General features: G+C 41.1%; 1 protein-coding gene across 5 annotated transcripts in view; it reads left to right on the forward strand.

Moving 5' to 3' along the window:
- FNDC3B (fibronectin type III domain containing 3B) overlaps positions 1-15,608 on the forward strand; it is a 224,137-nt gene that overhangs the window by 157,230 nt on the left and 51,299 nt on the right. For all 5 annotated transcript variants that reach the window (XM_064516612.1, XM_064516614.1, XM_064516615.1 and 2 more), the window contains 5 exons: positions 1,260-1,398; positions 1,735-1,788; positions 10,432-10,556; positions 13,194-13,368; positions 14,186-14,272. In XM_064516612.1, the coding sequence (XP_064372682.1) occupies positions 1,260-1,398; positions 1,735-1,788; positions 10,432-10,556; positions 13,194-13,368; positions 14,186-14,272 (580 nt within the window). The remainder of the gene's footprint in view (positions 1-1,259; positions 1,399-1,734; positions 1,789-10,431; positions 10,557-13,193; positions 13,369-14,185; positions 14,273-15,608) is intronic.

Genomic DNA, 15,608 nt, shown 5'->3' on the forward strand with positions numbered 1-15,608 from the left:
TACACCCCGTAGTAGGCAGTAGAGTTACAGTAATGAACATTGACAAGCAAACCTCAGGTACCATGGCAACTTCCAACTGGCACAAGCAAAAATGCAATTTTCCCTTGACTTGCAGAAGATGTTCTTGTTAAACTCATTTTTATGTGTTTCTATTCCCCAGCGATGTGTCTTTGACTCTTAGCTACCCTGATTTCCGGGACACATGCATGCGGTGTATCCAATTGCCAGATGCAGACTCAATTAATTAATTGCATTTGTTTTCACTCTTGACTGCTAACAGGAGATATAGAAAGCAGCACTACATGGTATTTCCACTGAGGGCAAGCAGCTCTTGTGAATTCCCCCCAAAGGTTTAATTCTATGTAGGTGGCCATTGCACATAAATTACTCTTATCTACTGAAAACAAATTAGAAATTGCCCTTTCTTAAACTCTACATTCAAGTACACAATAGCTGCAGCCAGCCCCGAGGTCACTGTCTGGTCACAGTTTGAATGTTTTGTGAGTAGAAGACTTGCAACTTGCACTTTTCTTTTGCTGCGCAGAAAATGTGGCAGGAAAAATAACATCATTAATTTTTCAGAGAAAAGCACCTGATGAGGAGGTGCTCAAATAGATTGTACTTGTTTTCCCACGTTAGTTTGCAGTATATCCCCTTTTTTTGCTGGTATGTGGAGGATTTGCTTGAAATCAAATTTGCTTTGAAGATTTTTAGTTTATCAAAGCAATGTTTTCGAGCTATTCCTATTATAGTGTTAGTTCACAGGACTCTCCTGAGTATCGGCACTTGAGTGTAGGAGAAACTTGTACCTGTGGAAGGAAGGCAGCAATAACGGTCACTGAAAATGGTATATGCAAATCAATTTTAAGAAGGGCGTTAATGTTCACACCTTTTCCTCGTGAGCTCAAGTGTTCTCTTGTGTGCCGTGGAGGACTTGAGCACAGTGCGTGACGTGCTGCCAAGAGCCACGGAAAGAGTGGCACAGACTTCTTGTGGTCAAAAGAAAAGATGATGGTAACTCAGCTGCCTATGGGAGTCATTGCACAAAACACTGTAATGATCGTCTGCTGTGAATTTGGTGTTTTGCATACTTGTACCGAGTGAAATAGAACAGCGATAGCCACTGGTTTGTGAGAAATCTATCATTAGGGGATGGTATCGCGGATGCTTTGGGAGTCAGATACTGTGCCTGAGGCAGCGCGCTCTCATCTTGTAACCGTCAGCAGATTTATAACCCGTGTGGATGTGTCCTTTCCCAGGGTATACGCAATATACAACTCGGTGAAGGGATCCTGCTCGGAGCCAGCAAGCTTCACCACTCACAGCTGCGCACCAGAGTGTCCCTTCCCACCCAAACCCTCGCACAGGACCAAAAGCTCCTTAACCTTACAATGGAAGGTAGGTATCGCTTGAACCAGGCACCCAAGAAAGGAGGGAGAAACAGTTTGCTGGCATAAGCACTGAAAATAATTGAAAGCTGAGACAGCCATTTTTCCGTAGAAGAGACGTGAACTTGCTGTACTCTGAATACCTTCCTATGCACTGGCTTAACACATGACTTTTAAAATGTATGTGTTTCATTAAAGTCAGCTTCTTCCCGTTATTCGTTAAAAGGTTGCCAAGCTGTGTGCAAACCCCAAGCTTTGGTTTCAGTTCAGACTGTAGTCATTTGCCTGAGGGGGAAGTAGTTTTCTCTTATTCCCAAAATCGCCTTTTGTTTATTTTTGTTCATAGGCACCCATTGATAATGGTTCAAAAATCACCAGCTACCTTCTAGAATGGGATGAGGTAAGTAGTAACTAGTTGAAATAAATACGTAAATAAATGGCACTCAGACTGGACAAGGTGACGGGTAAAGAAAAATAATTAAATGCAGGGAAAACTAGGAGTAAGAAAATGAAATCCTGATGACATTAGGTAGAGATCTGGCAGGGCAAAAGGGACAGTGAGGGGAATGCTTTTCATCCAGTGTGTTTCATGCAGAGACAATATTCTGCATCTGTACAATTGAAACAACTTTTATTGCTCATTTGGTGTAGTTAATTTGTTAATTAGCATTACTTATTGTGCAGTTACTCGCATTGTGATGGATCTTAGAATGCTGTTCATGCTCTCTTTCTGGATGCTGTATAAGCACAGAATAAAGCACTGTTCCTGCCTCAAAGGAGAGGAGGCATGATCTTGCAGCTCTTCTTATAGAAAATGCACTTGTGGTCAAAAAATTGTTGTCCTTTACGTATAGGCAGCTAGTCCTTTTACAGACACAAAGCTAAATAAGTTCTTTGCCCCAAAGATCTTGCACTGTTAATAAGCAGCATGGAGCTGGGGAGAGTGCCAAAAGCAAGAAATGTGGGGAGTGTTGCTTGCTGGAGATGAGTTTTGCCTATGAGTCCCCTCTTCTTCCCCTGTTTCCCTTATACCTCCTTTCCATTGCACAAGCTGTATTTCTGTGGAAAGCATGAGTCAGTGAATATTGTGTTTGAATGAAAAAATATGTATTGGATGACAGAACAGCCTTGAGCAACATGTTTAAAAAGAAAAAAAAAAGTGTGAAAGGGTGTTTAGTTGTACAGTCTGATAAACCTCTCCTGAGGTTTTTAGTATTTTTCAGAATAATATTTTAAGAGGAGTTTATGTTATGAATAGTTTTCCATCATTTCACTAGTAACAGGTTCCCGGGTCATTCTGCTGCATGTTTGACATTCGGAACTGCACGCTGTGCGAACACTGGTCACATGCAGTATCACAGCAAGTGGGACCTACATGACGAGAAACCCACTGAACTGAACTAAAATCAGACAACAGCTTAAGAATGGCCTGCTGCCCTGGTCTGAATAATGGAATGAAAGGTCATCAATGAAAAAGAAAAAATGATGGAATAGGAGATCTTGGAGGGGGGAAAAAGAAAATCTCCAAAAGAATAGGCCAAGATAACTAGAGACATGAGTATTGAAACCTATAATACCTTTTGTGGCATCTAGATTGTGCAGTATTTTGTCTTGCAAGGCCTGCATAATTTCCACTGGAACATAATACCAAAGAGGAATGAAGTAGTGAAAACGTGCAAATAACCCAAACTGCAAAGAGAAGGGAATTAACAGAAGGTCCTGTCAGAAGAAAGACCAATAACAAACCATTAACGCAGTGCACGTACTTTGGATGTTAATTTTGTCCACTTGCAACCCAGTCAAAATGCTGAGTTTATGTAACACGATTCTAAAATGCTGTTGTCCTATCAAGCCTTTCATACTTAATATATACCTAGAGTTTCATCTTCTGAAAGAGTTGTTGTTATATCTGTTTTTATAAGGTAAAAGTAATTTGTTTTAGGCTACCCCATGTACCTATGGCAGCAGGGGGAAATCTTGGTTCCCAGGTCCTCAGTCTAGCTATTTTAATTACCTTGTTTTCTCAGTAACAGTCCTAAAATTTGAGCTCCTAGTGGATAGCTAGCTAGCAAAGATGAAAGAATAAAGGCCCTACGCAAATTTATTTGGTACATCTCCAGTGATTTGACATGACAGCTCTGGATTGAAAGGTAATTGTCCAATCATGAGATAGGTAATGAAGAGGCCACAGTTGTAGCTTGTCTGAAGAAATTTTTACTCTGATGTGAGACAGAAATGCACTTTTTGAGTTAATGACTTAAAACTTGATATTAGGACTAATTAAAGAAAGAAGTCTGGAAGTCCAGGTTGGAGAGGCAAGAGGACTGTTTCGGCAGGCCCCTGTTCTAGCTGACTCTTTCCGATGGGCAACCTGCTCCACTCGCTTTTTCATGTGACATTATCAGTTGTGTCTCCACTGTGTGGTGACTGCCCAAGTAACTGAAGTTAGAGCATCCGAGCAGAAAGGAGCATTCAATTGTCATGTCCTATGCCCTCCAACTTGGTTATGTAAAAATCTGTATAAGCAAAAGCACAAACTTTGTTACGATGCAACAGCGTGTCCTGGTGAAATCAAGAAAAGAATACATCAGGGAGGAGAACGCCTGCCAGGCAACACTGAAAGCTCAGCCAGGTCTCAGCTAGAGCAACATTCATTAGCTACAGGGCACAGGATAAAATATAAACACAGGAAAATCGGTGATCAGAAGGAAATTAAATTGTGCCTGCAAAGCAGAGGGAGCTTTGCAGGAGTGGAGAACAAGAAAGCTATCCAATAATAAAGTTACACAACACCCTAAGAACAGCAGACTACTGTGAAAATGTTGAGTCCCTTCATGATGAAGGATAGCGTGAGCATGAACCATGGAAAGCCATCGCAACACAGAAGCTACACAACTGCTGGAAAGCTGTCCCGCAAAGGCTGCAGCCTCCAACTAGGGAAACAAAATTGGCATCGGGCAAGAGAGGTGGCAGAGCAGTGAAAATGAGCAATGAATGTCGAGGGTTTGTATCTCAGGCAAAGCGGTGGAGGATTGCCCCGGCGCCCGCTCCGCTGAGGACGTGCGGTCTGCTTGTGCCAGCCGTGGTCGCAGCCTCTTAGCGCTTCCTTGCTGCCCGCGACACACGGTGATGCTCTGTCTTGGAGCGTGCCCAATGCTAAAACAGTATCTTGACTAGTGCTGCGTGGTTTTACAAAGTTGTAGTTTATAGCAACTAAAATGAGTCTGGGACTGTAGATAGCATTTCTTTCATATGCAGAAAACTAGCATTGCTGCAGAAGGACGGCAGAAGCGGCATGTCATTTTACAGCCATTGGATTAGGTTAGGTTGTAAACTGTAGCAAGAGGACAGTGTCTAATCTCTTCGTGGCTGCAGTTGCTAAAACCTCCAGGGCTGAGGTATTTAAAATTCCAGCTTGTCATTAGGGGATATCGTTAGGACTTTGCTGCAGCGCATTCCTCAGCGGGTGCCTTGCTACGGGACGGGTGCACACGCCATGTGCTCGAGCCGCTCAAAGAGCGGCAGGACGGTCTTCCAAGAAGAACTGATCAGTGCATCTACTGCATGTTGTTTTATTTTACTGTAATGCACTGAGAGTATGTGCAGTACTGTGTAAAAGGCCCACTTGGCTCTTCATTTCAACGGGCGTTTCAGGAGCCCGTTCAGGGTCTGAAATCTGAACAGCCTGCTCGTGGCAGTCGCGGAGGCTGGGAACGGGATGCCCGTCAGCGAGAGAGACGGGTTTCATGTCACAACATTTCCCCTTGGCATTTACTGGTGATAAGGCTTGAATTATCTCCGCAAGTAATTGGTTTGCTTGGCTTCTGGAGTTTGTTAGGGTTTTATTTCCCCTCTGTAGATATGCTAAAAATCCTCGTTCCCCTCATTAGATGAGCTTTAGCTGAAACGCACATGAGTTGCATTTGTTTCTTTATTGGAACTAATGTCTTCATATTCTGATCTAGTTTTGATGAAGAGAACGTTGCATTGTTTCGTTGTGCCGGTTTTACCCAGCTCCTTTTTGTTCTTCAGTTTGGTCCTAGTTTGTTTGTTTTGTTTTTTTCCCCTGACCTACAGACTCTGGAAAACAGCATTAGATAGGCAAAGCTATTCCTGCTCTTCTGCCATCTCTCCTCCCAATCTGGATTAAGTTGCTTGTAATGTGACTAGTGTTAGGTTTTATTTAGAAGATGCAAAGATTACTTGCTTTCTCAAGACCAAAGTAGGTCCTTGAATTATTGTTCTAAGGCCTTGCTAAAAAACTGTTTTAGCTTAAACTGCCAAAAGAACTGCAGTGAATGATGTTTAACAGCAGAGTAAAAGATCAGTTTGGTGACCTGTCATTCAGTTAGATTCGATGTACAGTATCAAAGTTTTCATTGACTTCAAAGGATTTAGAAACAGCCCCTCTTCTCAGGTATTTTGGAGTTCAGTGGGATCGGAAATGCCTGCACCTCAAGTGGTTAGCAGTAGTACAGCCGGCAGCAGAATCACTTAAAAGTAGCAATTAAGGAAATCTTCACCTTGTGACTCTCTCCTTTTTGCACGTGTTTCTCTTTGAAGTTAGAAGTCAGAGGTAGGCAGTTGGTGGCTTTGTGCCAGTGTTGATCAATCAGGACAAACAAAAGGCTGATTGGAAAAAATTATATTAAAAAATACCTAACAGAAAACATCACTGTAAAGGATGTGGTGCTTTGTCCTGATTGCCATGTTCATCAAAATCAGTGGCTTATGACTGTATTGAACAACTGCCCCTGGCGTTGCTGTAAGAATCAGGCCTTTGTTCCTAATTAGATATGAAATGATTTTTCTGTGGTTAAGTGGTAGTAAATAAAGGTTTCTCCTGCATGAACACACAATGAGTATCCTATTCATTTTCTATGAGAAAGTGGAGAACTGCTCCTGAGCCAGAGACAAGGACATCTATCTCATACAGTTTTCTCTGTTTGTATACAACTCAAAAGCAGCTTTAATTCTGATGTGACAAACATTCACTTTGATTTGCACAAGATAGCTGCAGATACGTTACCAGAGAATTTAATGGTTTGGTGGTGAAAAGTTAATTGTTAAGTTTATATATTGATAAATGGAGATTAAAAAGTTTTAAATTCCTTGAGGCTAGCAGAGATGTTAACTTATACTAGCTGACAGTCTGGTCCATGCATCTTCGTGATGATCCGTCATAACTCCCATACGCTGAGTTCCACTCTCATGCTCGGGCTTGTGTTTGTCTGCCGTCTTGCCCTCTGGGTCTGTTCTCTGGCTGTGCCACTGGTGTTAGACATGCGAGAGGGAAGTCTTGGGTTATAGTTAATGCCTCGGGGTGTCTCATAGGTCCTGTTCTGTTTTCTGTATATATAGAAAATTTAGTCATTTGTGTTTAAAAAAAAAAAAAAAAACACTGCACAGTAAATGTTTTGCAGTGATATTAAGGTGCTTTATAATAACCATTGGCAATTTGTTTCACAGCTCTGTGTCAGATTGAATATCAGTCTGTAGCTTTTTATTGCCAGTATGAATGAAACAGAAGAAGGTAATGCTAGCATGGACTGGAACAGATTACCACCTGGCCTTACGCTCACGGTTCTGGTGCTGGCACCTTTTGTTCCCTCTTTTGCAGAGAGGTCTGGTGAGGAACAGTGCTCTGTTTCTGTATCCACTCTACCTGCAATGGCTTATTCTTTATTTCGTGTTTACTGCTTTGCCTGCTGTATGCAGTACAGTCAGCAGAATCTGTTTAAGATCTCATGACCACTATCTTAATATGCTTTTAGACTCTATCTCCAGGAGAGACTTAAGCACCCTGCTTTAAGTGAGTATGTAATTTTAAATAGAAATGCAATGGCAGGCAAGACACTTTTGTTTATGCAGTATTATAGTATTGTGCAAATTCTAATGGATTTGTGGAGCCGAATTGTTCTTGTTTCGTTGGGCAGGTCCTGATTATCATCGCAGTATCTGGAGTATCATCAAGACCATAGAACTGGAAAAAGCAGGACTAGTGAAGAAGGCAGACAGTGTCTGCTTTCCATTTGAAACTTGAGGATTAGAAATATTTGAGGAAATGATAAAGTATATTTTAAGCACCTTACGAAACATTATTTGAAGGATTAAAACTTGGATGCTGAGTATACAAAGAATAAGAGAAGGATTCTGGGAAAGCTGTAAGACTCTTGGGTGGCAGCCAGTACCAGCCTGCCAGTTGTTCTTGTCTATAATTATGCCAGCATTAGAGCTTTCATAAATCTTGGGAGGGAAGGAGTGGAGAAACTATTTCCAGGCTATTAATGCCAGGATAATTAGAAATATCGGCCAGCCTCTCCAATTAGTGCCAATAGAATCTGAAATACCAGCCAGTCTGAGTAATTGGAATACCAGTCGGTCTCTGAGCAGGTCTGGGGAACGTACAATACCAGCTCTCGAAGAAAAATAGATATAACAGATTTTTTTATTATTATTATTGTAAAGCTGAAGATAACATAAATGTTTGGGAGCCTTTGCAAAGATTTAACCCACCAGTTTGAGAAACTGGAATTTCCTTGGCCCGTTGCTTGTATTTCAGGCGTTGCAGCCTGTGTGCTACAGGTGATGCTTTCCCGTGACTGTGCTCTTTAGCCAGCCGTCACAGTGCATCTGTTTATCAATCCACACGCTTAGCCTTTGGTCACCTTCATTCACTGGGGGGGAAAAGCATAGGAAAATGATCAAATATAAATACGTTTTTAAGCAGAAAACAGAAAGATGAAAACCTTTGTTTTCAAATGCTTTAAAAATAATGAAGTAAGGATGATTTTAAAGAGTTAAGGAAAAAATAATTCAAGGCATCTAAATCTATGAGAGAGAGCTTATGTAGGAAAAAATAGTAGTCATGCACTGATCAGTGGATATTTTACTAAAAGATTGGATTGGTAATCAGGTTTTGTATAACCTGGATATTAAATATATTACCTCTTAACTGGGGAATGCTGTCACCTATTATTACTTTTGTCCAAAAGGATTTCTATTAAATAACTGTGTATCCAGGGTTTAAAATCTGATAAATGCCTTCCCATATATAGAGAACTTTCATTCTAGGATTAATGATTCTCTTCCAGTTTTACAGCTTAATTTAGTTGCACCGTACAGCAGTGTCACAACCAGACCAGGTGCATGAATTTCCAAGACTGCGTATAAAAACAAATTCTAGAACAAATGTAGGCTATCACCGTATGAATACAAGTAAGTTATGGCTGTTTGCCAGCGTACTAAATGTCCCTGAGGTGCCTCCAAATTGTTGTGCAGTGCAGGAGGTGTGAATGATTGTTTCTAGCTAGGTAAACACATTTTGGAGATTTACTACAAACTTTTTGTGAAATTCTTGCTTCTGTGTTGCAATCTGAATGAAAAGAGGTGGAAATGGATAGGGGCTGAAGAGTGGGCCAACAAAAAATGTGCCCTACTCGTGCAGTTTTGAAATCTTTAAAGATGAAGTGACGTATTGCGCATGGTATGGTGCACGGGAGCAAGACAGTGTTCAGGGAGGCATCGGCATGTCAGGCTGCTAGCTGCAGGTAGGGAGACCTTGATAAATAGTTCTCCTGGTAGTCAGCTTAGAAAACGTGGAGTCTTCTGCCAGCCCAGTGTGTCACATGAAATACATCATCTTGTCTAGGCTCTCAGGACAGATGTGAGTCTTACCAAGATAAACCACAACCTGTAGAGATAGGTGCCAAAAATGGCATAGCAGAGCTTCTCACATCAGAAGAAGTTGTAGAGATGACCATTATTTTACTCTTATGGGCCAATTTGAGCATGTGGTGGTTCTTTGTTGAGTAGGTTTCTCTTCTGTTCTGCTTTTGGGTACTTCTACTTCATTATGTTATTGTCTGCTACTTTTTCATTTAAGTTTTGAAATTAGAGGCTCCTTAAAACTACCTCAGTTCAGGTAGATGTCTTTACACAGAATTGAGAAATTCAGGCCTATTCTTAGCATTCAGTCCCAAAAGATTTCAAAGCGATTATTTCCCAAGCGTGAGCAGTGTGACACAGAATGAGGCTGCTGATTACTCTTCGACATCTGCAGAAAGCTCAGCCTTGTTCTGACCCTGAATAGAATATACGGAGTTGGGCTGGGTTGAAAAGGGTTTTATTTCATGTCAAATGTGGAGGGGAGGGAGAGACCTTTTGGATGTTCCTGTTCTCAGCTGTGCTGGGTTTGTACTTGATGTACCTTCGGAAGGACTTGGGAGTTACAGAGGTGTCTTGATACCATCTTTGCTCTTGCATTATCTTGGCTTTGTCAGAGCTCATAATAGCTCCAGGTCAAATTAACGTGAAGCTCCCACAAACAGTGTCTCTTTGAAAGCCAAGTTTCTTAACAAAGTATAACGCTCTCTAACATATCCTCCCTGCTTGTCACGTGCCGCTTGCTCTGAACAATCAGATGGGTGCAGAACCCGGCACCCTTAAATGCTCCTCTGGGGTGAGTAAACCTGTTTTGCCCTTCAGGGCGTAATTCTGCGTGCTGTGCCGTACGGAGCCAAACCCTGCACCCGTGCTTGCCCTTCGCAGATGGGAGTAGCTGGAGTTGGTTATGGGCCGACCGTGGGCAGCGAGAGCCCTCTTGTGGGAGAAGGCGTTTTTGAAGGGTTTCCATAGAATTTGCGGTACGGGTGGTTGCACTTCCAAGAAATGTTGGTTGCAGGTTTTCTGTGGTCCTGTGACACGATTGTTTCAGAGATGAATTTCACATTTAACTTATACGCTTTTTGGTTAATAAGTAGGATGAATTGCAATTCAAGTGAAAGGACAGGAGCTGAAATACATCTCATGAAGATAGGAGTCTGGCAGGAAAATAAATCTAACAGCAGACTGATTGTGTTGATACGTATCATTTTAAAGAACGTAGCAATTCTGTCAGTGACTTGCACATCTTTGCACAGTGCTTTTATAAAAGTATTGAATTCTAATATCATTTGAAAGTTCTTTTTAAAGGGAAGAAATAAAATAAGCAATGCATGCTTTCGTTTCATAGCTATCCAATTATGGATCGTTCTCTTTCTAGGGAAAAAGAAACAGTGGTTTCAGAGAATGTTACTTCGGAAGCCAGAAGCATTGCAAGTTGACTAAGCTTTGCCCAGCTTTGGGATACACCTTCCGATTAGCAGCCCAAAATGACATTGGTACTAGGTAAGTTATTCCGAAGCTATATATTTCATTGGGAAGAAGTGACAGTCAAAAAGTTTTAACTCTCAATGGCAATGTAAAGAGGGACTTCTGGTTTTTCTTTTTTTTTTTTTTTTTTCCCCTCCCTCTTCATGGCTCTGAGTTAAGTATCTGAAGTTTTATTGTTTCATTATTAATGCTCTAGAGTAGGTCACACCTGCCCTGGTGGTGTCACTCACCTCGCAGGGAACTGCAAGGTACTTTGAGAGTGCAGAGGTTAGGCTAAGCAGATAGGCTCCTTTTGAGGTGTCAAATGCTGTTTCGTGGTCTGTTTCTAATGCAGGAAGAATACATCTGTTATGTAAAACTCCCGCTAGGGACCTCTGTGAACCAAGAAAAACAAGCAAGAGGAAGTTGAGTTACAGATTTTGAAAGGAATTTTGATATATTTATTTTTCTATTTTAAATCAATGTCCCTCTGTCTTTTTTTCAGCAGCACAGTCTCTTCCTTCTCCAGCAGGACTGGCAGGGCTGGCAAGTAGGATGGGGAAGAAGGGTGTAAGAGCCAGGACTGAGATAGGACACGCACAGCACAAGGGCCCTGATTCTTTATACCTTGTTTGCACTTTCCTCTGAACATAAACAGATACATTCATATGAAAATGATGAGAAATCGGATTTATTCCAATCTTCACGGATTTGGCATAGTGTTGTAGGTAGCACTGGGCTGAAATGTTACAGAGCTAAGGACCAAAGCATACCCAAAAAACTCTTCTTGCAGCAGGGGTGTACACTTCTGTATTCACTGAAAGAATATAGGTAAGGATATAGGTAAGGAAGTTTAGCTGTGAAGAAGCTGAAGTACTTTTCGAAACATCCAGTGCTTTTCTATACACATTTATTGTCCTTAGCTAAACAGGATCTAGTAATAAATTATTGCACAATGGGAAGGAAAAGAAATGCTACTGGTATATCTATTTTTTCCCCAAGATCAAACTCCTGACAATATATAGCTTTAAAAAGTTACTCTACTCATGTTCCTGTGTTTTCCCTCTGAGATGTTCTGGGACGGTCCATGTGTGCACAGAATCCCTTTTGGTGACTTCTTCCAAGATCACCTCTCTCCCTATTCAAATAATCTTTGAACTGTAGGCTAGAGAGAGGCTTGAGCTGGAGCTGCTTAGCCTAAATGGAAGGGGACCACCTGGTAATGGGGTCTGCAGAGTTCCCAGGTTTGGAATCTCTTCCCTTTACCAGATCCCAAATGTTTTTTAGATATCTTCAAGCGTGCTGCAACACCTTTCCCCCGCCTTACCTCTGCCCTTTGCTCAAGCGATTGAGGAGGGAGTGGGCTAAGAACTGCATTCATGGGCAGTTGCTGTGTGTTAACCTGAGATAAGCACTAGCAAGACATGGTTTGTTTTTATAGGGAGCATTCAAAATTATGACATGAAAACATCATCTACCACTTTGTGTCGTCAGGTGTTTTTGTTTGTTTGTAATGTTCATGGACTAACCATTTGAGATGTTTTCTTGTTCAGCTGTCTGTTATAGGTAGATTTTTGTTAGATTGTTATATGTAGGCTATAGGTAGATCTTTCTTAAACTATGAAAACATTTCAACCAAGATACTTGGGGTTTTTTGAAGAAGAGAGAAGAGTAGGAACAATGAGATGTGGCTTTTCATGTGTATTAAATTCATACAACTTCTTTATTAAGAAAGAAAGTACATTTATGCTTTAGAAACAGATTTGAAAATTGCAAGAAAGTTTATATAAAGTTGAGAGGTCTGATGTGTCCCTGAAAATTCACCAAAATCAATCTGTTTTAAGTTTTATTGTCAAGTTTCAGTTTTGCATAACACAGTCAGCCTGGAGTCTTGGGAGAAATCTTCCTGCACTTGGTTCAATGCAACTGCCTAAGACGTTTCAAGGCATTTTGTGAGGAAATTAAAAAAAAAAAAAAAAGAGAGAGAGAGAAGAGTGTACCTCTCCTCTGCTGTAAATGGTTCTCTCTGGTTCAAGCTGGTATGAAGGAAGAACAACTTTATGCTCAGCTTCAAATGCAAAGGAATTTGGGCAGGGAAAGCTGGATATGTGGAGAGCCAGTGTGGAGAGTTGGGAGCTACCTGTCCGTGCACCAGGGAACTCCTGTGTGGTGCTGAGCATGTGTGGTCACGACTGGCTAAGTTTTCCTGGCTTTTTTTGGAGGGAAATATCTGAAATATGTGGGACTGAATTTGCTGAAACACTCAACTTTCACAGCTGTAACTTAAACAGAACTTACATTTTGAGTTTATAAAAGGCAGAAACTGCCAGAGAAGTCTGTGCATCTCAAGTTCAACATCTAAAAGATGATGACTTAGGCTTTATGTTTTAGTTTCCCTTTGTAAAGTGGAGATATCACTCTACCTCACGATTAATAGTTAATATTTTTGAGACAATCAAATACTGTATTTTTGAATATTATTGTGATGAGATCTGTAAAGATGACTGTGAGGACACAGGTAATCCTGTATTCATTTCCATTCTTGGTTCTGGCATTTCCTGACTTTGAGTGCTTGTCTTTTCTGCCTGGGCAATTTTAAAACTTTTTAGACCTTTTAAAAATATTAAATATATATCTAAATACATTTTTTTTAATATTCCTCCCTCCCTCCAGTGGCTACAGCCAGGAAGTGGTCTGCTACACTGCAGGTAATATTCCTCAGACACCTTCTGCGCCAAGACTTGTTCGAGCTGGTGTCACATGGATCACATTGCAATGGAATAAAGTAGAAGGATGTACGCCAGAGGAAGTGATTTCCTACACCCTGGAAATTCAGGAAGAAGATAATGTAAGTACTGTGTTACTATTAAGTGTACAGAGCGGCTCAGATTGGGTTTTCGTTTATTATTTCAAGTTTGTTGAGAAGACTATGGGTTGCTATTGTAGAGAGCCATTTTTATTATTTTTATAAAGATTATATGAGGACTCCTTAAAACTTTATCCAATAGAAAAGATATTTTAATAAAATGCCTTACAAAAGACAGAATCTGAAGTTAAGTCACATATATTGGGGTGCGTTGCTTAAATGAAATGCTCTTCCATTTTTCACGATTTGTCATTTCTAAATACATTTCATGTTTCTGGTTCCATTGAATAGATGTTTTTCCAGAAATGGTTAGGGTATGGTCCTGAGAGCTGCTGAACTTTCTCTGTTCTCCCCATTTTTCCCCTCCTCTGAAAGCAGCTGGAAGAGGAGGAGGACACCCACACCCTTTTAGAGGCACTCACTACTTGGCAGGAGGGAGCTGTGTGACAACTTCTGCTCCATATTGGCAATTGGACTCCTTAGCTAAACTGCCTAAAAATCTATATTGTCATCCAGGATTCCCTTGCAAAGCCACACAAGAGTCCATGAGATACAGGGCAGTTTGTCCTTAACGAGTTCAGTCTGTCATGTTATACTCCCGTCTATGTGGTATGCTTGCTTTCTGCAATTCTGACACTTTTAAAGAAAATTATTGTGACCTATAAATTACAAAAGAAAAAAGGCTACTCCACTTTAAAGCCCTTTCGATATAACGTGATCTAGCTGCACGCCATAATACAGAGAACACTTACTCAAACTTCTTAGTTATAGAAATGTGTTTGGTTTTGTTTTTTTCTAGGATACTGTGTTTCACCCAAAGTACACTGGAGAGGAGCAAGCCTGTACTGTGAAGAATCTCAGAAGAAGCACACAGTATAAATTTAGGGTAAATTTAGAGGTCGTCTCTTTCCTCTTGTCATTGCGTAGTATTTTGCATGTTGGGTTTTTTTCCAGGTGCTGTAGAGACCCTTTATTACTGCCTGCAAAACTGAGGCATCAAATACAAATTCTACTTATGATATAAGCAATTATTTTGTTTTAAGACCTGATAGATTAAAATGTTAGCCCTATTTTTACTGTAGAAGCTCCTCATTGCTCAGCCTTTCTGAAACAGGCACAGTTCTTGCTACCATATACTATAGAGTACGATCTTGTAAAAATATGACTTCAGGTCCAGGGTGATCTTGGAAGTGATTCCAGTCAGCTGCATTTCTCCCCCAAATGGCTGGTCTGTGGTTGCAGAACCAATTCCACATCCTTACAATTGAGAAGGACGCTGAAAGGAGCCCAGCAAAGACAGCTTCCTGACTCAGGGTATCGTCTTCACCTGGCATGCAGAAAACAAAGCTTTTCCTTAAAAGAGATGGCTCTTAGGTGTGCGTAGCTGTCTTGGTTTGTCTTTTTAGCAGGTGTTAGTGTCTCCTGCTCTGTGAGGGCTCCAAAGTATACAGGCCTCCCAAAGAGATGCTTTGAAATCTTCTTCTGCAGATGCAAAAGTCAGAAATCTGCCCAGCTACCCTTGAACTCCTCAAGCACAGTAGAGGTGCCAATTGCTGTAATCAACTAAAAAAAGTGTGATTTTTACGAAATCAGATGTTCTGCAGCAAGGCTGGCTCCTGTGGCAGCATTTGCAAAGCCGGGGCGGTAAACCGAGCGCTGCTCCACGAGATGGCGATCCGCCACGCAGTACGTAGCCCCGGGTTTGCTCCCTAGCTGGCAAGGAGCTCTCTGTAAAGCTGCTGATCGCTGTGCTTGCCACACGTCAGTGTTGCCAAACAAAACAGGTGTCTGGAAACAGCTTTTTGTCACTTGCAAGTGGCACAGTGAGAGCAGGATGTGATAGGCTTGTATCAGCTCAGGAATACTTGTCTTTCCTCGGTCTTAATGTGTTGAGTAGCAACAGAATTTCAACAACAGTAGCAACAGAATTTGAGTAGCAACAGAAGTTTCACACAGAATTGTTTAAAGCTTTAAAAACAACTTTGCATAAACTGCTTTGTGGGACAGAAGACCTTGTAAAATTGTATGAAGAACTAGCTAAAGAATCATAAAGCTGTCAAGGTAGCACTAGGAGATGAAAATAAAAGCATATTTTAATTTAGCATTGCAAAAGCTCCTGTGATTGTCTAAGGGAAGAGGATGAATAGTGCTTTTCTTCGATTTTACTTTGAAAGTAAAAATGCATTTGTCAAAGCTGGGTCGATATTGCAGTGAACTGGATT

The sequence above is a fragment of the Dromaius novaehollandiae genome, chromosome 9 (genome assembly GCF_036370855.1).
Source record: "Dromaius novaehollandiae isolate bDroNov1 chromosome 9, bDroNov1.hap1, whole genome shotgun sequence".
NCBI lineage: Eukaryota > Metazoa > Chordata > Aves > Casuariiformes > Dromaiidae > Dromaius > Dromaius novaehollandiae.